Raw genomic sequence first — 21,257 nt, 5'->3', positions numbered from 1 at the left:
ACTTCCGCTTCCCCTGGCATTTTGGTGAATTGACGCCTGTCTTACTTACACTGCTGCTAGAAAGCTCAGCCTCTGGTTTTAGGAGCAGGACGCTCTTGTCCACCGCACGGATGGAGCACAAGGACCCAGGGGATGCCTGAAGGTGCATGGTGACCTCTGACCCAGGAAGGGTCTCCTCCTCAGAGAAGCTCAGGGAAACCTGGGAAAAAACACAAGGAGAAGAAGGCAAGGGTCACCAAGGAACTGAGAATCTGAAATGTTGTTTGATATAGAGCTTGCTATCAGAGCTGGTGTTTTTAAGTTGTACTGCACATACCTGGTTTTAGCATTATGGTTTTTGTTCACGTTATTATTATTTCACAAAATACTGGTATTCTATTTACTATGGGTAGCTTCCAGGAAGTGAACCTGTGACCTCAGCAGCAAGACCTTAACAGGTTGAACAATTTGACGGGCTTTGATATGAGAAATATTGTACGTGATTCAGAAAGACACAATAAAAGAGAACGAGCTAGTGCAAGGAAATTAGAATCAGTGATGAGCCCTAGTTAGGGAGAAGCTAGAGAAGAGAAATGAGACAGAAAAAGAAAAGTGAAGAGTGACGGATGAAAGGAAGAAATGAGAACATTTGGGTTGAGACTGAGCAAAGCGATTAAATAGAAAGAGGGAGGAGGAAAAGAAAAGAAGTAGTTTGAGAAAAACAAAGTAAAAACAAATAGAAAGTGGGAAAGAGTTGATGCAAAATTAAAATGAAGGAAGAATTAAACGAAGGAAGAAAAGCAAAGAGGGAAGAGTAGAAAACAATGAAAAGAGGAAAATATAATTTATGGGGAAAGAAAGCGTGTAAGAAATAAAGAAATAATTAACCAAAGAAAGAGGACAATGTAAAGATAACCTGAAAGAGTCAGACCAGGCACAGCCGGCACAGGTACCAGCGGTGGGGGGCAGGGGTAGATGGGGGTTAAGTGTATAGATGACGGGATAGGGAAAGTAAAATAAAAAAAAAGAATAAAACCACTTACCTTGCGCTTACCCAATCGCTGAGGGCAAGGTGTTTTTAATTTTTTTTTAAATTTTACTTTCCCTATCCAGTCATCAGTCCACTTCACCCTGCCCCACCGCCCCACCGCTGTTACTTGTGCCGGCCGCACCTGAATCAGACAGAACGTGGACTACTTTTCTGAGAACTGGAGTTCTACTTTTTTTTATACAGGAATATACTTACCTCATTCTTAAAACATTTGTCGATGGCAAAGGTGGTGCTCTCAGCAGCCATTTTCTTATCGGCCAGTGCGGCGTAGACCAGGAGGGTGGCAGAGGGGGCCAGGTCGGCACTGATAGGCATCAGGAAGGAGAAGGAACCTGCCAGGTCTGGGAGGAGCACAAAGCGAAGAGATTTCAGGAAAATCCACCCACTGCCATTATAAGGTGGACAATCATTCTGTGGTCTGCATAAGACTTCCATCAACTACAACTCAAGGAATAATTCACAAGGACATGGCTGATGAATGGCCAGTCTTTCTTGACAACTGAGAGGAAAGTACTAGCGTTTTACACTCACTTTTAACCCCTTCCGCCGTGGAATGCTCACAAGCGGGGATAATTCCCCTGCTGTGCTGAACGTTCCACGGAAACGGGTGTGGCTGTGACGAGCTCAGCTCGTCATGAGCACCTGAACACTGTGCAGCTCGTCATGAACATGGGGGAATGAGCCCCGCAGCCAAAGTGTTAACTGAAACATGGCCATTTCCCTGTTGCGTCCCTCCAAATTCCCCACCTATTGAGAGGGATGGGTGAAATACCAACTACTGGCCTGCTGTGGTGCTGTAGGGGTGTCTGGTGGTTGATCTGAGTCTAGACCTACCTCTCCTTACCTCTATCCATGTGTTTTGTATGTAGCTTCTCAAATGCATTCCAATTTGGGCTCCCCGTTTTACGGTATTTTTTTTTCAACATTTCCGTCTGTATTTATCCATATTTATTTTTTGGCCATCCTATTTGTAATTATCCATGTTTATTTTGAGAATAAATGGAGCCGTAACATAGTATATTTCTAGGTTTATTTAACTCTTGGACGTGCACTCATACATGGATGCCTGTCAGGCTTTAGAGCATGGGTACTCACAAACTTTCTCTCAGGGGCCAAATTTACAGTGTGGTTTGTGGCCGAGGGCCGCACCAGTGGGGCGGGGTCAGTGGGTGGTGGGGATAGAGCAAAAAGAAAAAAACTGTGACCATCAGGGTGAACACAGGCCCCTGCAGAGGATGCATTAGTCCACTGAGCCACCAGTGCCGGTATACACACATCTATCTATCTATCTATCTATCTATCTATCTATCTATCTATCTATCTATCTATCTATCTATCTATCTATCTATCTATCTATCTATCTATCTATCTATCTATCTATCTATCTATCTATCTATCTATCTATCTATCTATCTATCTATCTATCTATCTATCTATCTATCTATCTATCTATCTCACTCTATCTATCTATCTATCTATCTATCTATCTCACTCTATCTATCTATCTATCTATCTATCTAAATCTATCTATCTATCTATCTATCTATCTATCTATCTATCTATCTATCTAAATCTATCTATCTATCTATCTATCTCAATCTATCTATCTATCTATCTATCTATCTATCTATCTATCTATCTATCTATCTATCTATCTCACTCTATCTATCTATCTATCTATCTATCTATCTATCTATCTATCTATCTATCTATCTATCTATCTATCTATCTATCTATCTATCTATCTCACTCTATCTATCTATCTATCTATCTATCTATCTATCTATCTATCTATCTATCTATCTATCTATCTATCTATCTCACTCTATCTATCTATCTATCTATCTATCTATCTATCTATCTATCTATCTATCTATCTATCTATCTATCTATCTATCTATCTATCTCACTCTATCTATCTATCTATCTATCTATCTATCTATCTATCTATCTATCTATCTATCACCCTCACTCTATCTATCTATCTATCTATCTATCTATCTATCTATCTATCTATCTATCTATCTATCTATCTATCTATCTATCTATCTATCTATCTATCTATCTATCTTTCTCTATCTATCTATCTATCTATCTATCTATCTATCTATCTATCTATCTATCTATCTATCTATCTATCTATCTATCTATCTATCTATCTATCTATCTATCTATCTTTCTGTATCTATCTATCTATCTATCTATCTATCTATCTATCTATCTATCTATCTATCTATCTATCTATCTATCTTTCTCTCTCTCTCTATCTCTCCATCTCTCTATCTCTCTCTCTATCTCGTTCTGTCTCTCTCTATGTCTCTATCTTTCTCTTACTCTCTGTCTGTCTCTGTCTCTATCTGTCTCTATCTATCTGTTGTTGTCTCAATCTGTCTCTGTCTCTGTCTGTCTCTGTCTGTCTCCATCTCTATCTGTTTATGTCTCTATCCGTCTCTGTCTCTGCCCGTCTCTGTCTCTATCTCTTTGTCCAAACAGGAAGCTTCCCAAAAGGCCCTTTAAAAGTCAGCTGTGAAAGCGCTTACAGCTGATTTTTAAAGGGCCTTTTGGGAAGCTTTCTTAGGGTGCTGTGAAGTCACAGAGGCCGGCAGTAAACACAGAAGATGGCCGGAGGAGTATACATAGTGAATACCTATTTAATACGAATTCACTACGTATGCTCCTGCGATCATCTTCTGTGTTTACGGCCGCCCTAACTTGAAACGTAGAAACGGCAAGGCAAGATCCGTGGGCCACCAATGAAGGCCTGCCGGGCCGTTGGCGACCCGCGAGCCGTACTATGAGTACCACAGCTTTAGAGCAAATTAAGCAGCCACGTATAACAAAACACTACACTCACAGGTACATATTAGCATTATACTACAACTATATGTTAACATATGCCTGTATTTAAGGAAATCTCATCCTGTTTTTTAACCCTACATGCTATCTGCTCAGCTGTTGCCTGGAATTCATGAAAGACAGCATGGGCAGTCTCTCACAAGAAGCACCATTTTCAGTATTTTTCCACTTTTAAATATAAATACCGACAGGAAACAAAGGGGTATATTTACAAGCCGATTGCGCCTCCTTGTACCGCCATTGTGTCACTTTTTTTTGATGCAACAGTGGCACAAACAATGCAGCCAATTTACAATGTGACACAACTAGGGAGATGCGTCACATTGTAAAGCCCTGCGTCAAATTTTACCCACACCAGGTATAATGTATGCTGGGTGGGCGATCCCACGGAAAACGCCATGTAGAACTGATGCTGAGAAATGTACAACATTTCACTACATCTCTCTACGCCTTCACTGCATCAAAATCCCTATGCATGCTCAAAGCAGGTGTAAGGAATGACGCAGGACTCTTTGAATGGGACTCACCTATCTGTTGTGGCACATTGCTGGAGTTGCGTCACTTTCATGAGCAACTCCAGCGATGCGTTACTTTTGTGCCAACAGATGCATCAGTACTTCTGATGCATTTGTAAATCCTTGCACTATTGAACACTATATTGTAAATACAGCGCATCCATGGTGGAGCAAGGACATTTGGCCACTGGCGCACGGAAACTGTAGGATCTATGCAGATACGTCAGTTCCTTGTAAATCTGCCCCAAATTCTTTTCTGTCTGTATTTATCTGTAAAAATCAGTCAAAACTGAAAATTCTAAGCCTTAATTACGATTCATGGCCCAGATAATGCAATACATAGGTCAGATAAATTACATACTGCTTATCTAATGTAAGCTATGCCCTCTGTATTAGAAGGGTATGCTTGATTAGAGAAAACATACCCTGTGCAGCACAGTATAGCTTAGTTTCACTCTGTCACAGCTACTGCACAGGGGATAGGATCCTACCTCCCATGCATATCCCCTGTGCGCCACCATAAACCAACTAATTCCACCCCGGCTTCTGTACTTTCCATCCCTGCCCTGACCCCAACAATAACTCAGCACCAGTGAATACTGCATTCAACCCCAAGCTCTATTCCGTCACTTTGTGTCCTACTGCAAATATTATGTGGCCATGGCACATGCAAAACTGCCTCTCACCCTTCACTGCTACATCACTTCCTGTTTTCATAAGCATGTGCAGAAAGAAGTATGGAGTTAAATTCTATTGCAGGACCAGAGGCTTCGGATTATGCTTTCTCTTTCTTTACTGTAAACGTTCAGCAGTCAATGAAAACGTTCAACATATACAAAAAACTACATTTCCCATAGTGCCATGGTGCGAATCCACCAATCACAGGCTCTCTGTTCCTATAACCAGGACCTTCCATTTGACCATATCCTCTTTCTTTGCTGCTTGCAGCCGAGTTAAATGCTCTTCACATTGTCTTATATGTTCTGCTTAATTCTATATTGTTGACTGTACTGTTCCCTTGTTGGGCAAGAGTAAAGGTTTTTATTGATTGTGTTGTTTTGCAGAGCCGGGAAGTTGCTCTTTCTATATGCGAGGTGATACTTGGTTAACTTGTAGCCAGTTATCCTGGCATCTAGTGGACCGCGTCACACAAAAAGGTTGTGAGTCGCCACCCGCCCCTGCCGGTGTTAGCCCTTCTAAGTGGTACAACCCGAGTGGACGCGGCCGCCTGGTGCCGACGTGGGCTGGTGCCCGCTCCGGCGGATTGTGCAGGTGTCCCAGATAAATATTCAGTGTGGAGCCTTTCCTGATCAGACCCGCACACGGCGCGTAAAGCGTGAACAGGCGCGCATAGCCCAATCGGGCTATTTTTGGGGCTGCACGTCACCATAAATAGTTTAATCCTCTTCATTCTGCGTTCTTTTAACCCGGAAAATCCCACAGTGTGCATCTCTTCCTGTGTGGACTTACGCCTTCCCAGGCTGCAGAAATAGGCTGGCCCAAGCCAGGTGCAGACCTTTGGATGAGTGGCTTCTCCTGATGCCCCTGGGGCTGCAAGAATATCTATACAGCTGGGCTGAGGAGCACATGACTTTTATTGGACATTTGGTGTGTATAAAGGGTTGCTCACCCTGATTGATTCATTGATTTGACTTGGCCAGTTTTTCAATTTTCAACTAATTATCCCCAGAATGGAGGATTGGGCTACATTTTAGAAGGATGAGTATGGGTACTCTGAGGAGCAGCAAGGTGCTTATCTGGAGGACTAGTTGGTGGATGCCTTAGATGCCTCTGTTCAACAGTCTGTCAATAGGGCCATTGAATTGGCTTTCCCACAGGCTTTCGAGCAGGCATTAGCGGCCGCCCTCAAGCCAATACCTGTGCAGCTAGAAAACATCACTAAGAGCCACAGCTTACACCCCCCAGACGATGCAGGGTCACTAACGGCCCCTCAAGTGGACGCAAAAACCAAAGCCAAGTCATCTGAATGGCCTAATGCACCGGCTCTAGCCAAGCTTCCCCAAACTGCTCCAGGGGATCATGAATACTCTGCCCCTCCAGTTCCTGCAAGTGCGACTCATAAGAGGGTCACAGATACAAATACTGACACTGATTCCTCAAACCACATCTCCCCCCAAAGAAAAAGAAGGCAAAGATGGAGCATCTAGACCAGCCTTCTCTATCCAATTTCCAAATCTCTACCCCTTTCGATTTGAACCCTCAGGATATTGTGCACCCACGGTCCTCAGACTGGGCCCCTCCCCCTGAGTTTGCAGAATACCTACACCAGATTTACGAAAAGATTTCGATAAAGAAGTCCACAATAGATTGCGTTCAGAATGCCCACGTCCAGATATCCCAGACAGAGTAGCTGACACCCCGGATATTGACCCAAACATGCCAGCTTTCCTCAAAGAATTCGCAAAGGATCCTAAGAAGGGAATCAACTGCACCTGGCGCAGCTGCCCGGACAAACTCCTTGACATAACTGGACCTCTAGCAAAAATTCTGGATATGGCGCTGGTAGCCAAAGCCGCAGACTGCCCAGTGGACCCCGACATCCTTGCGAGATGAACTTGGCATGCTATTTGTTTTTAAGGAAATGCCAACTGTGTCATATCAGCTGAGCAATGTCAATCTCTCCTCATGAGAATGGATTCCAACCTCACTGAACTTGCTGCCGCGGAAGGAGGTCCCCTTGCTGAAGGCCTCCTATTTGGGGATAGGTTTGTCCAAGACGTTTCAAAATATGTAGACACCTTTTACGTCCCTCGACAAAGCCCAATCAAACATCATCAAGAATGTGTTCCAAGCTGGCCTTTTTACCAGGGCCATGCGAGGCAGGGGCCGCTTGCCAGGCTGCCAATACTACCAAGGCCCTCCTAGAGGTGGGTACGGTTGTGGTAGAGGAGACTGGCAAGATAATACCAGGGGTGGCACCTTCTATCCCACAAGAACATTCTCCCACCAACGTTACCATTGGGGCAGACAAAGAGCAGACTTCCAGCCCCAGATTACCTCAGGTAAGAATTCAGGATTCCTCCTCCTTTTCTCGGAGGGGGTCTTGTCCGTCACTTCCTACACAACGGGACAACAATTACACAAGATGCCTGGGTCCTACAAACCTTTCAGGGTTTCCACATACATTTCTATCAGACCCCAGTGCATGCTTTTCCTCCTCTACAAATGTATTTTTCCCAACAAGACAGTGATTTTATAGATGTAAAAATAGGAGACCTTCCGTAGGAAAACAAGGTGGCTTTCTGTAACATCGGTCTCACTTCCTACTACAGAAGAGAGGCGGTGGACACAGATTAGTTCTCAATCTGAAGGAGCTCAATCAGTTTATCAGTTACAGACATTTTAATATGTAGGGTATTTATCTGTTGGCAGATTTGTTGAGAAAAGGAGACTGTTTGGACCTCAAGGACGCATACTTGACCATGCCAATCTTTCCTCCACACCGGCTTTTCCTGCCGTTCCGGTGAAAGGACAGATGGCTGGTAATACTTCTCACAGGACTGGTCGACTAACTTGAACTATTCGGTTTCCTCCCATTTTGCTTATCCCAGGGTGATGAGCAAGATCTCCCACTAGAAGGTGGGGATCCTTATGGTCACCTCCCTTTGGAAGGCTCAACCCTGGTTTCCCGTGCTGTTGGAGTTGGGGTGGAATTGTCCTCTGCTTCTTCCGTGGTCTCCGATGATGATCCAGGTCCCTCAGGGAGAGCTGCATCCTCTGGTACTGTTGAGGCAGCTTTCCCTGATGGCCTGGAGGCCTTCAGGCAATAATGGATGTTGCCGGGAATTTCGCTGGCAGCTTCAGACTTCTTCCAACAGGCCTGGGCTCCTTCCACAAGGAAGCGGTACTCATCGGCATGGTGAGGATGGTTGGGTTGGCGCTTGGAAACCACGTGGATCCCGTAGAGGCAGAGCTACCCCAGGTGAATAATTTTCTCTCTGAAAAAGCCTCAGAAGGGTTAACATACAGGTCTGTGAACAACTTTAGATCCGCAATTTCGGCAGGACACACACAGGTGGACTGTAGACCGGTGGGGATGCACCCATTGATTTGTAAATTGCTCAAAGAAATCTGCCTGAGGCTAGGTATTCTGTGTTAGGGTTTGTTTTTAAAGTCCCAAACCTGTTTGACAGATGGTCAGACAATCTACAATTGTGTGGGGTTAACTGTCTGAAGGCGTTTGAAGAGTGTACCGTGCCAATACATCCAGAGGGTTGTTCAAGGGTATCAATTGCCTTGCAAAAACCTTTCAAGCCTGTTGCATCTGCCACTATTGCGAGATGGTTGAGACAAGTCATGGCAGAAGCTGACAATGACAAACAAATGTTTAGCGCTCACTCTGGAAGAGGCGCTACGGTGTCTAAGTAATATATGTTGGGTTCAAGTGTGGAGGACATAATGAAATCAGAGGATTGGTCTTCTGATTCTACATTTAAACAATTTTATCACAAAACTGTGAGTGATATTGCGCCTGTTGTTTTTGAGAAGCATTAAACTAGCATAATCCGAAGCCTCCAGTCCGTTAATAGCATAAAGAATTTGCTAGCATTCACGTCAAGAATTTTCAATTCTATTAAGGACACGGAGGTGAGGATTATCCCACCCAATAGTTAATTATCATTACAGTTGTAACCTTTTACCCACCCTTCAATATGGGTATCTTCCACAGTTATTATGGGTCGATTTTCGGTTTCAGGTGCAGAACAGAAAAAAGAGTGATCTTTCACCAAGCTGTTGGTCTAAGTTGACACTTTGTGTCCTGGTTCACTTCTGAACTTCCGTTGAAGTCGATTTGGATTACCTGCAGAGCTGTCGATGTTGGACGGTCGCAGATGTTAAAACATTGCTTGTCAAAGGCAAATAAAGATGATATGGTCACATGGAAGGTCCTAGTTATAGGGACAGAGAGACTGTGATTGGTGGATATGCACCACAGCACTATGGGAAATGTAATTTCTTGTATATGTTGAACGTTTTCATTGGTTGCTGAAATTTTACAGTAAAAAAAGAGAAAGCATAATCCTCGCCTTTGCGTCCTTAATAGAATTGAAAATTCTTGGTGCGAATGCTAGCAAATTTTTTACTCAATTTTGGAAACCTAATAGTGACAGCACGAAGACACAGAAAAGGTGGGGTCAGCGACACTACCATAAGCTGGTTGTGGTACAGAAGATGAAAAAAAGGGTGATATAGCGCACTGCCGGAGCAAAAGCACCAAGGAAAACAGGCCCCTCATTCTTCAGAGGGATAATAAATACCAGTTGCAATTTGGGTGAAATGGCCCCTTAGGACCTCGGGCCTTGGTAGCACTGCACCTGCTGCACTATGACAGCTATGCTTCTGTTTTAAACCTACTTGATTTGCTGACCTCCCTCTTCTTCTGCCCATGGTGAGCGACTGTTCCTTTAGCAGCGACCTGAGGAAGACATAAGGATGTGTTAAAGTGTGAGGACCTTCTGCAGGCTCAAGAGACACCAAGTGACGTATGCACCACAGAGTGAAATGTTCTGCCCATACATGACAGAAATCTGACGGTAGGTTAGCCATGGTAGAATGTTGCCTGCTAAGTTCTAATAAATGCTTATTTATATTTCTGCTCTTGCAAAACCTATTTTGTGGGAATTTTCACTGAATAGATTTTAAAAACATCCCCTACTTTTTGTAGTTGGTGACGTTAAAAACAAACGTGTGCAAAATTCAACTTCAAAAATGTGTCACACCCTAAATATTATCTTATCAACTAACGAAACATCAGCCTCACCTCAATGATTTTTAGAGGAAGCTGTCCCCATGCAAAACATTTGACTCAAAATGGTGCTAAATGGTGTCTTTTTAATTCTGCTGGAACTGATCAATGCAGGAAATGCTTTAAAGACAGAATGTGGATATAAAGGACAGGTGTGAGGGTACTACTTACCTAAAGTAATCTCCCAACTCTGAGACAATTAAAGAAAATAACAGAAAACAAGTTTCTTTGAACAAGAGTTCTTATCTCTTCCTTAATCTACTACTCACACCGCTTCTAAAAGGAATCAGGGTCTTCCCAGAGCACGTTGACCCTACTAGTGATCGGATATGACGTCCCAGCATGGACCTGTGCATCATTCTGGTAGGGGACTGGATTTTCCTGAAGTTTGATACAAAGTCTCTGTGGTCACCAGATGGTGCTTAGTGACTCTATTAAATGCATAAATTAATTTTTTTTCCAGAGCTGTTTTCTCTGACTTGAGCACCTTGAACCTGAGCGTTTTACTGCTCTTCTATTCTACTAAGATACAATAACTTGTAACTTGTAACCCTTTTGTTTGATCAAAAATAAGTCATCTGTTAAGACTCGCAGTCAGATGATCGTGTAGTCTCCACTCTTCAATGGAAGGCAGTGACGAGCTTCCGGTCCAGCAAACGCTGCGACTGACCGAAACGTATCAGCCAACCTTCAGAATTAGGAGGCAGTGACACAGACCCTTTGAATAGATGGATCCCTTGGTGCAATCCTCAGCTCTGCAATCCCATCCTAAATATAGTTCAGATGAAGCTCTTCATTTGTTTGGCCAATTGATGGCCTCCTTGGCCTTCTGAGATGGAGGCCACTTGGGAAGCTAAATCTTTGCCAATAAAAACTTTTCTAACCACTTCACACAGTGTTTCCCAAACTGTAAGTCACTACCCACCTGTTGGTGGGTTGTGAAAGTCCAGGAAATAAATATAGATGCCTTAAAATTCTGCATATTTTATGTCACCTTTTCTGAGCTTCAATGACAGAGATCAAATGTCATGTGGATAACCGTTTGGGTGGAAATTTCTGGGCCTCAGTGCTACAAATGAGATCAAATGTCAGGTATTATCTTCTGACAGATTGGTGCTTATTTTTTAAAATGGGGATTGGTGTTTACAAACTCCTCACACTTTGCAGTCAGGGAAAGAAAACTAAAGTGAATTATGAGGCAATCTTGCTAGGGTACAGATGTAGAGGGGTTAAGGGGAAGGCTGTAGTATGTCAACGTTTTGTAGCACACAACAGCATGTAAATAGCTGAATTGACCTGTACACATTCAGTAGTTAGGAAAGCAAAAATGAAGCCCATGGTTTTGTGATTCTGATGGATGCTAATAATTTAACAGGTTCAGAACAAATCAAGACACTTTAATTGGTGATAAATATTCACTGATACCCGATTTCCACACAGTATCATTTGTGTGTAATATAGTTATCTGTATGTATGCGCAAATTTAGTAGTCATTTTAGTGGAATGTGTGTAGTCTGTGACTTGATGGGGAGCATGTTGGTGCACTTCTTCCTATCTGAGGGCAGCTGCATTTACCACACAGAGGAGTAAACTACTTCAGCTTCAACCGGTATAACACACCAGGCCATCTTTCAGTACTCCAATCATCATCTGCGTTGCTTTACCCTGAATCAGCTTTCTTTGGAAATTCTTTTATATTAACCTTTAACCCGTTGACTGCGGCGGGAATTCCGCCGCGATGCGGGTGGTTTATGACAGGGCGTGGTCAGGACGGCCCCCGGCCGTCGTCTGCACACGCCCACCGAGACGTTGGACGCACGCAAAGGGTTAAGTGTCGAGTACAGCTTGACTCATGATCATTAGCCATGCAACAGTTCATCCTAATCACTTTTCTGATTTGTAAAACCATTACTGCTTTTTGATGCCGTCTGGTCTTCTTCTAGGCGCTACGCAAAACTTCTAAAGAAATAAAGATGTTATGCCCTACTGATCTGGGCAAAACAGAGCCTACATAGGAGGCAACAACTGCTTTCTACCCTTATTCACCACCCTGAGGAACAACCACCCCATCTAAGGGTGCCACAGTGACCAGAGGGACACCCTCTTCTGGCATCTATCTAATGGGGCAGTATTTACTCACCAGATAGTTGAACACCACTTCCTGGGACTTCTCCTCCACATCACCAGAGTCCAGGGTGTAGTCCACGGTCACCTCTGCCTGTTGCCCACACTGGAGGGGCCCACTCTGGGGGCGGATAGACACGTAGCTCTTGCCGTCCACCCAGAAGCGTTTCACGGTCTTCTCGGCTTCTTCGTAGAGCTCCCAGAAATCTTGGTACCCGAGGGGCCGGTACTGACCCTGCAGTGGTGAGATTGGAGACATTATCCATCTTTGGATGAGGCTGAACTTAGTATATTTGCAATGCCTGGGGTACTGCAGCATCAGTCCCACACACACACACACAGTGAACATCACACACGTACACTTCGATCTCTCCGACACTCATAGTTACAAGCAGAGTTATATGCATGCGTGAGCACACACACAGTGGAGATCACACCCATATGTACACTGAGATCCCTCCCACACTAATATTTACAAGCATAGTTACTTGCATTCGTGAACACACACACACAGTGAACATCACACACATACGTACAGAGCAGGCGCGTAACACCCATTGGGCTCACCGGGCTTCAGCCCCCCCGTCGTGTGTGTCAGCCCGGTCCGACACAGCTTAGCGGACTGGCGACCATCTAATTGCAGCCATACCGAGTACTTCACAGGTCTTTAAAAGATCATTTACTTGTTAATGAGGTTTTTGTTGTGTTTTCACCCCTACTTAGAGCCTCTCTGCCTATGGCTGGAAGAATTACCCCCACCAAAAATCTTTTTCAGTCCCCCCGAAATTTGGCTCTAGTTGCCCGTCTGGTACACTGAGATCGCTCCCACTTGCGTAGTTATACGCATGCGTGAAAACACATGCAAAACAAGGCACATTGCTATTAATGTGTGTGGTTTTACGCATAATTTTTAATAGTTTTACTCCAAGAAACCATGGGTAATGGGTCAAAAGTATTGATGTGACAGTTGGCCAAGAAATTCTGAGGATGCTGATAAGATGTATGCAAGAAGTCAATTGCATTGGGTAGTATTTGCAGATTTATTGGGAACTTGAGTAAAAGTCGATGTTAGCATGTAGAGGGTTTCCAGCTGGAAAGTAATGAATGCATTGGTTTTCTGGGCACGAGTCTGGAAGATGGGGGTGGTGGCCAAATGACCCAGAAGACAGCATATGGTGTAGGGCTCTTGATGAGTCGTGAAATGTTCCAACACTTAAGTTAAGGAAAACTGTAAGATAATTTGTTCAGCAAGCACTATTTTCAATGTCTGAAAAAGGTTGACTCCTGTTTATTATCATATTTGTGCTCACTTATGAACAATTACTTTCCCCTGGCAAGGAGTCATCTCCATCTCCCCACCAAAAGACAAATGTACTTAACTTCGGTTATATTCTTCATCTTTCGGGTGAATATTGAATCTACCAGGAGATTCCTTACGAATCCTCCCATGCGCTAAACTGGATCCGGGCACTCTTGCAACAGCTCCTCAGTGCTGAAGGATGGTGCGGCTGAGCTCCAGCTATGGCTCTAGGACCTCCCCTGATGTCACAGATTGGAGCCATGTAAGGTGCCACCCAACACTTTGAAGTCGGTTCCTGTCCTTTCTTCGCGGTCATCGAAGTGAAGACAAGATCGACAATGATCAAGAGAATGAACGGCAGTGAATACACCCAGCCCAACTTTGGAACTTATAGAAGGTCTGCGTAGGGTTTAAAAGAGAGCAGGACACTGGCCCTTTAGCAGTCACACAAGTGATTAGGGAATGGTTAGATTATACAGATTTTGACGGTGCAGCCAGTATAGAGGAATGCCCTAAACCTCTGTAAGAGCCAAAGATGAGAAACCATGACACTGGAAAAACATATAACAAGTACTGGGCAAGCGTTTAGAGATAAACAGTATTGATACTGAGAGATTTACATAAAAACAAGTCGACACCGGTGGTGTAATAAACACATTGTTTATGTGGATGTATTCTTCAGAACATACAACGCCAGCCGACACGTGTTTCGTCAACAGGGGGATACCTGTGGGCTGAAAAGGCATGATTAGTGGATCTAGTTACCGGTGATAGTTCCAAACCCGGTCCACGGGTATTTAAAAGAGCCGTGGGTACGGAACGAATGGATGAAGGAAAAAACACAGCCGGGTAAGTCTGTGTGGCCAAGACCTTGTAGTACCGGGTCTCGGTGGTGCTCCTCTCGTCTCTGTGAGTAGGAGCTTATAACAAAAACACTACTCCTCAAAACCAGGAGGTGGGTGGCTTGGTGAGCAATCTACATGTCGATAGAGACACACACCAGAAAAAGCATTAGTGAACATAAACAATATTTCCTTGTGATGAACACTTCTACATGCAGATTCCTCACCTTGCGAATCAGTACAAAAGCAGGACCCCCAAGGAGGTGCTCTGAGGAAATGATCTCTCAAAAAAGTCTTACAGCATGTGTCGGGCAAAATGACCACCCCTATGGACTCTGGAGTTAAGGAAGTAGTGCCTTGCGAAACACAAATAAATACATAGGACAATCCAGGGAGAAATCATCCTCTTCACAAACACTTTGCCCACCTTGGTAGAAGCAAAGTCATGAGCCCATGAAACAGCTGATCCTCAACACAATTGTCCTGAGTTCTGTCAACGTTGAAGGTAGAGTTTGGCAAGGGTCCAAGCGATGCCGTTGCTTCACATTCTTGAGAGAATGTGGAGGAAGAAAGAATGCCAGAAAGGTCATAGAATGCCTGACATGAAATGGAAAGACCACCTTCGGCTGAAAGGAGGTCCTCCTAGAAAGCCGGTGGAGAATTAGCACAACTGAGGATGGAAAGAAGACTGACATGGTGATCAGAGGTTATAGCAATAAGGAAGACTGTCTTCTACCTGAGAAACCTCAAGGAATAGAGGAAGTTCATGGGCTCAAATTGAGAACCATTCAGAAAAGTGAGCACCAAGTTACAATCCAACTGCATGGGATGGTTTGCTGAGCACACAAGACTAATCCCAATTAGAAAAATTAAAAAATAACCCAAAACACTGGACTAACTTCTAACCTTGGGTTTTGAAGCATCGTGCTGCCCAATGCAAAGTGCCTCCATGCCACAACAGTGGTAGTAAGCGCTATATCAATTAAACAAATGTTCCACCACACACAACAGGCACAAGACAACTATCAGGGACACACTCCCCTGACGTTACATACTGCAAATAATCAGCTCGCCGACAGGGGGGAAAGGAGTCTTCAAACTTTCAGCAGCCTCAGACAGAACTGTCTATGGACAATATCAGATCATTATAAAGTGCTTTTTAGTTCCCACTTTGTTTATTCATCCAAGGAGGACACCGTACCTCATTACAGAAACTGAGACAATAAATCTAACACAATCTTGTCCTTTCTAGGTACTTTTTATCCCATATTATCTACTAAATTCTAAGTTATGTTTTCTTGAAAATGTAAAGCATCTGGTTTTATCTCCTTCACTACCTGCTCTGAAGTCTGTATGTTCACTTTAGGCGAAGAGGTGTGGTGCAGCGGCCGGGGCAGCTGACGTCAGAGCACAGGGTTCACGGTTCGATCCCTGGTGGCAGCTCAGCTCAGCACCATGTGACTCTGGGCAATAGCTCACTTAGGGCCAGATGTAGGTCGCCCAATACAGGTCGGTAACGTTTTCGGCCCTTTCCGACCGGTATTTGGAATGTAGGGGCCTACTTTAAGGATTCGGTAATTTACCGAATCAGTAATATAAGGAATCGGTAAATTACCAAATTCTTAAATACCGATTCGGTAAATTACGGAATCCCGATATTTAGGGAGCACTCAAATGAGTGATATTCCCATTTTAGGATTCGTTATTTACCACCAACTACAAATTGGTGGTAAATAATGAAAACCTTTGAAAAAGCATTTTTTTTGCTTTTCCAACAGTGCCATGTTGCAGACATACATGCCCTTAGGGCATGTATGTCTGCAACATGTGCACCCATAATAAATTGAGGGGTGCAACAGGGTGTCAAAGTGACACCCTGCCACCCTTCAATGTTTTTCCCCTTTTACCGAATCGGTATGGTAATTACCGAATCTTAACGATTTAACCTACATGCCATTTTCTGAATTTAAAATACCGAATCGGTATGATTCGGTATTTTAGAGTCGGTAAAATAGAATTACCTACATCTGGCCCCAAATGTCCACGATGGCCCCCAGCGCCTTTATACCCGTAAGGGTGAGTAGTTTGCGCTTTACAAATACGTATTTTTTACATTTTTACTTTTTGTAACAGTGGTCTCAGATTTGTAGTACCTTGTAAAGCTGGTTTCCTTCTTTACTTTACTTTAGTACTTAGTATCCTGCACAGCTCACTCCTAGAGAAGTTTCTCGGTGCTGCGCTGCACAGGTGTTGGAAGGACTGTCTAGAACAACCATGTTTTAAGCATGTTCTTAAAATTCCGAAATTAGGGAAAGTACGAATGTGGAAAGGAAGGTTGTTCCAATGATACGAGGCCATACAGGAAAAAGATCTACCACCAAATCTGGCACTACGAATGTGTGGGGTCTGCAGAAAGGCTTTTTTAGAAGATCTTAGCTGTCTGAAAGGCAGATAGTAGCTCAGTTTTGAAAGCAGGTGAGTGGGCTGAGACTGATACAGTGCCTTGTTTGTCAAGCAACAGAGTTAAGGAAATTGCCAGTTCTTTATGGGCAGCCAGTGCAATTGTTTAGGATGGGAGCCGAGGATGACCAAGCAAATCAACAAGGAACCATGTATTCTGCATGACCTGTAGTTTAGGCAGTAAGGTGTCATCAGCTGCGACCTGCAACGCATTCCCAAAATCCAGGCATCTAACTATAAGCGATTGAACCAGGGTTTTCTTGGAGGTGGAGGTTCACCAAGGAATATCTTTTTTTTAGCAGTCTCACTGTGGCAAAGCAGGTGCCACATGTTGCATTGACCTGGTCTCTCTTGGATAGTGTCCGGTCAAGTTTCACTCTTATGTTTCTCACCATAAGTTTGGGGGAGGGCTGTCCAAGATCATGGGACCACCGATCAGCTGACCAAAGCCCATGTGCTTTGCTAAACAATGCAATCTTGAATTTCTCGCTATTTAGTTGGAGAGAGTCATTGATCGTCCAGCTAGCGATTTCCTCCATACAGTGCGTTAATTGTTTTTTGACCAGATCTGGGTCAGGATCAAAGGAGATGAGAAATTGGGTAACATCTGCATCTGACATGATCTCCACACTGCAAGGTATGACAACATGCGGCAGGGGTGCAACATAGATGGGAAACAACCTTTATAATGCGGTCATTACACCGCGATACCTTAACAACGCGGTCGTTTCAACGACCGCGTTGTTAGTATGCGATTCATTTACATCGAAAGTCTTTACAACGACTTCCACTAGGGGGTCCTGAGATATTGGAAATTAATTTCAACACCTTCCCTACTGTTGCGCAAACTGGAGTAGGAATAGTAAATAATACTATTTCTCAGTCCAGCACGCCACTTAGTGGAAGTCGTTGTAAAGACCTGCGATGTAAATGTATTGTGTACTAACAATGCGGTCGTTGTAAGAACCGCTTTGTAATAGCACACAAAATAATACATCGCACAGTAAAGTGCTATATTCAACATAGATGTTAAATAGTGTTGGGCTAAGGCATGAGACTGGAGGGACTCCTTTGTTAGAGAGTATCTTTCTTGACTTAAGTGGTCCCAAATAAACTTGTTGGTAGTGGTTATCAAAGAAGTGCCTTAGCCATACCAGTGCCCTGCCGTGGATGCCTGCTTCATGTAACCTACGGTCGAGAAGACGGAATGGCAGACGGTGTCGAATGAAGCAGACAGGCGCAGTAAGACCAGCTTGACTGGGGATCCTGCATCGAAGAGAGAGAGTCGGATGTTATCAGTGTCAGCCACCAATGCCGCCTCAGTACTATGTAGTGCTCAAAAACCCAATTGTGAGGGGTCTAAGATCCTATGCTCCTCAAGAAAGGATGTTAGTAATTTATTAATAATGCTTTCTAGGGTTTCTGTGAGCAAAGGTAGTAGCGAGATTGGTCTTTAATTCGCAAGATCTTCGGGATTGCCAACGGGCTTTTTAGGAAGTGGCAAATCTTGCAATCTGCTGGCACTTTGGCAAAGGTTAGAGAAAGATCACCCAAAGTTTTTACTGTAGGATCCAGATAGTTTACTAGACTTGAAGTTATCCTTGGTGGATAAAGATCTAATGGGTAGGCTGATTTTGCCAGAGTTAGCATCTGCTGCATCTGCTCCACTGAATGTCTGCCAATTCTGGGCATACAGAAAAGCTCTTAAAGTTTATATTAATTTTATTTTCTAAAACGTCGGCTATGGAATCACAAATATTCTAAGATGCCAGGGTGGTGGTTGCACAGACACAGGGTTTCAAATCAGTTTAATGTTTTGTAAATATCCTTTGCAGAGTTGCCAGCTAGGGCAATTGTAGAGGTAATGTGAATTTGTGGTTTGTTCTAATCTCATCATGATAATTGCGGAGCATAATCTGATTAAGTGCATTATCCTCTGGAGATTTGGTGGACCGCCAGCGCTGTTCTAAGGGTTTACATTTTGATTTTTCCGGAAGAAGCGCCAGGTTTCCTTGGACAGAAAAGGTTGAGGGTTTCTTAAAAGGATCCATTTGATTGAATGTAGCTGTAAGAGACTTATAATGAGCGTCTAAAGCAGCATTAATGTCTGCAGAGGATGCCAGAGGAGCAGCCGTAAAAGATTCTGTGAAGTAGGCAGGGGTAACTGTGATGGGGGCTACATGCTCTTTTTGGAATGGAGCTCTTGATCAAATAATGGTCTGACCATGGAATAGGAAGTGGAGGTTTACTTGTCACTTCTGCTACATTTGTGACAATAAGATCCAAATATATGCCCAGACCTCTGAGCATGGCCAGCTACTATTTGTTTGAACCCTAGACTCTTCATATCGGCTAGGAACTAAGGGCCAGATGTAGGTAATCCGGATTTACCGATTCTAAAATACCGAATTTTACCGAATCAGTATTTTAGAATCGGTAAATGGGTTGTAGGTATTCATTCGGTAAATTTTACCGAATCGGTATTTACCGATTTAGTATTTCCCATTCATCTCTACGGGCCTCCAGGCCCATAGGAATGAATGGGAATTACCGAATTGGTAAATACCGATTCGGTAAAATGGGGAACACATTCATGGGTGGCAGGGTGTCACTTTGACACCCTGTTGCACCCCTGAATAGTGAATGGGTGCACATGTGGCACACATACATGTCCTAAGGGCATGTATGTCTGCAACATGGCACTGTTATAATTTGAAAAAATTTGCTTTTTTTAGGGTTTTTGATATTTACTACCAACTTGTAGTTGGTGGTAAATAACAAATCCTGAAATGGGAAAAACACTCATTTGAGTGATCCCTACATTAAGGATTTGGTAAAAATACCGATTCGGTAAATTACCGAATCCGGAAAATGGCCACCTACATCTCAAAAGCCTAATACCGGTCAGTAACGGCTGAAATTCGGTAATTTCGGCCGTTACTGACCGGTATTGGGAGACCTGCATCTGGCCCTAGGACACTCCAGGGTCATTGGTTTTCTCACCATGGTAGTTAAAACCACCCAATAAAAGAAATGTATCAGAAGGTAAAATGTGGGGTGCCAAATAATCAGTTAATATCTGGCTAAAGCCTCTCTTGGAGCCCAGTGGGTGGTAGATCAATGTTGCTCTATAGACTTCATTTGCAGTAATTGAGAGTTTACAAATGCACATCTCAAGCCATTCTGAAAGCAGAGAGACAATTATTAATATAACTTGCACAGAATCTTGGATGGCAGTGGCAATGCCCCCCCCCCCCAATGTTTTTCCCTATCTAGTTTGACCAACGAATACTGGGGCCGATTCACATAATTAACTTAAGACAAAATCCTGAACCTACTACTTTTGGTATTCACAGAACGCATTTAGTAGTAGTAGGATTTTGTCTTAAGTTTGACTTATAACAAACTTAAGACAGACTTAAGAAAGACTTACGACAGACTTAAGACAGACTTAAGACAGCCTTAAGACAGACTTAAGGCAGACTTAAGACAGACTTAATACAATCGTAAGACAAAATCCTAACTTAAGTCTGTCTTGTCTGTCTTAAGTCTGTCTTAAGTTTGTCTTAAGTTTGTCTTAAGTCTGTCTTCAGTCTTTCTTACGTCTGTCTTAAGTCTGTCTTAAGTCTGTCTTAAGTCTGTCTTAAGCCTGTCTTAAGTTTGTCTTAAGTTTGTCTTAAGTTTGACTTAAGACAAACTTAAGTTTGACTTAAGACAAACTTAAGACAGACTTAAGACAGACTTAAGGCAGACTTAAGTTAGGATTTTATCTTAAGTTTGCCTTAAGTCTGTCTTAAGTCCGTCTTAAGTCTGTCTTAAGTCTGTCTTAAGTTTGTCTTAAGTCAAACTTAAGACAAAATCCTAACTTTACTACTACTAAATGCCTTCTGTGAATACCAAAAGTAGTAAGTTTAGGATTTTGTCTTAAATTAGTTCTGTGAACCGGGCCCACAGTTCTGGTATAATTAATGAGAAATTGGGAAGAGCAGTATCACATAACCATGACTCAGTAAAGAAACATAACGTGGGGTGATGGCAAGAGATAAGATGCCAAATCTCTATGAAGTGCTTTGCTATAAACCTAACATTACAGTACAGTACAGTTATCTTTTCTATACTGACCATGTATGTGTACCTAGTATTGGGAGTTTGTGGGGACAGTCTTTGTAGCAGAGGCATTAGTGGGACCGGGGAGCGGCTGATATACGCTGACAAGTTCCTTGCGCATGGCATAACCAGAAGGGCCGGGCATAAGTAGACACATTTTATTAAGCTCTCCGGTACCTTTAAAAATGGGAGCTGTTGATTGCAGCAAAGAGCAGGAATGTGAGCTCTACTTAAAGCCTTGTTTAGTTACAACAAT

General features: G+C 43.3%; 1 protein-coding gene across 1 annotated transcript in view; it reads right to left on the bottom strand.

Annotated features, from left to right (window-relative positions):
• LOC144768912 (alpha-2-macroglobulin-like protein 1) overlaps positions 1 to 21,257 on the bottom strand; it is a 169,214-nt gene that overhangs the window by 100,572 nt on the left and 47,385 nt on the right. The window contains exons 11-14 of the mRNA XM_078652922.1: positions 12,309 to 12,527; positions 9,778 to 9,838; positions 1,226 to 1,371; positions 50 to 199 (exon numbers count right to left, since the gene is read on the bottom strand). Coding sequence (XP_078509048.1) covers positions 50 to 199; positions 1,226 to 1,371; positions 9,778 to 9,838; positions 12,309 to 12,527 — 576 coding nt within the window. The remainder of the gene's footprint in view (positions 1 to 49; positions 200 to 1,225; positions 1,372 to 9,777; positions 9,839 to 12,308; positions 12,528 to 21,257) is intronic.

The sequence above is a fragment of the Lissotriton helveticus genome, chromosome 7 (genome assembly GCF_964261635.1).
Source record: "Lissotriton helveticus chromosome 7, aLisHel1.1, whole genome shotgun sequence".
In the NCBI taxonomy this organism is placed as follows: Eukaryota; Metazoa; Chordata; class Amphibia; order Caudata; family Salamandridae; genus Lissotriton; species Lissotriton helveticus.
This window is presented reverse-complemented; position numbering and strand designations above follow the sequence as displayed.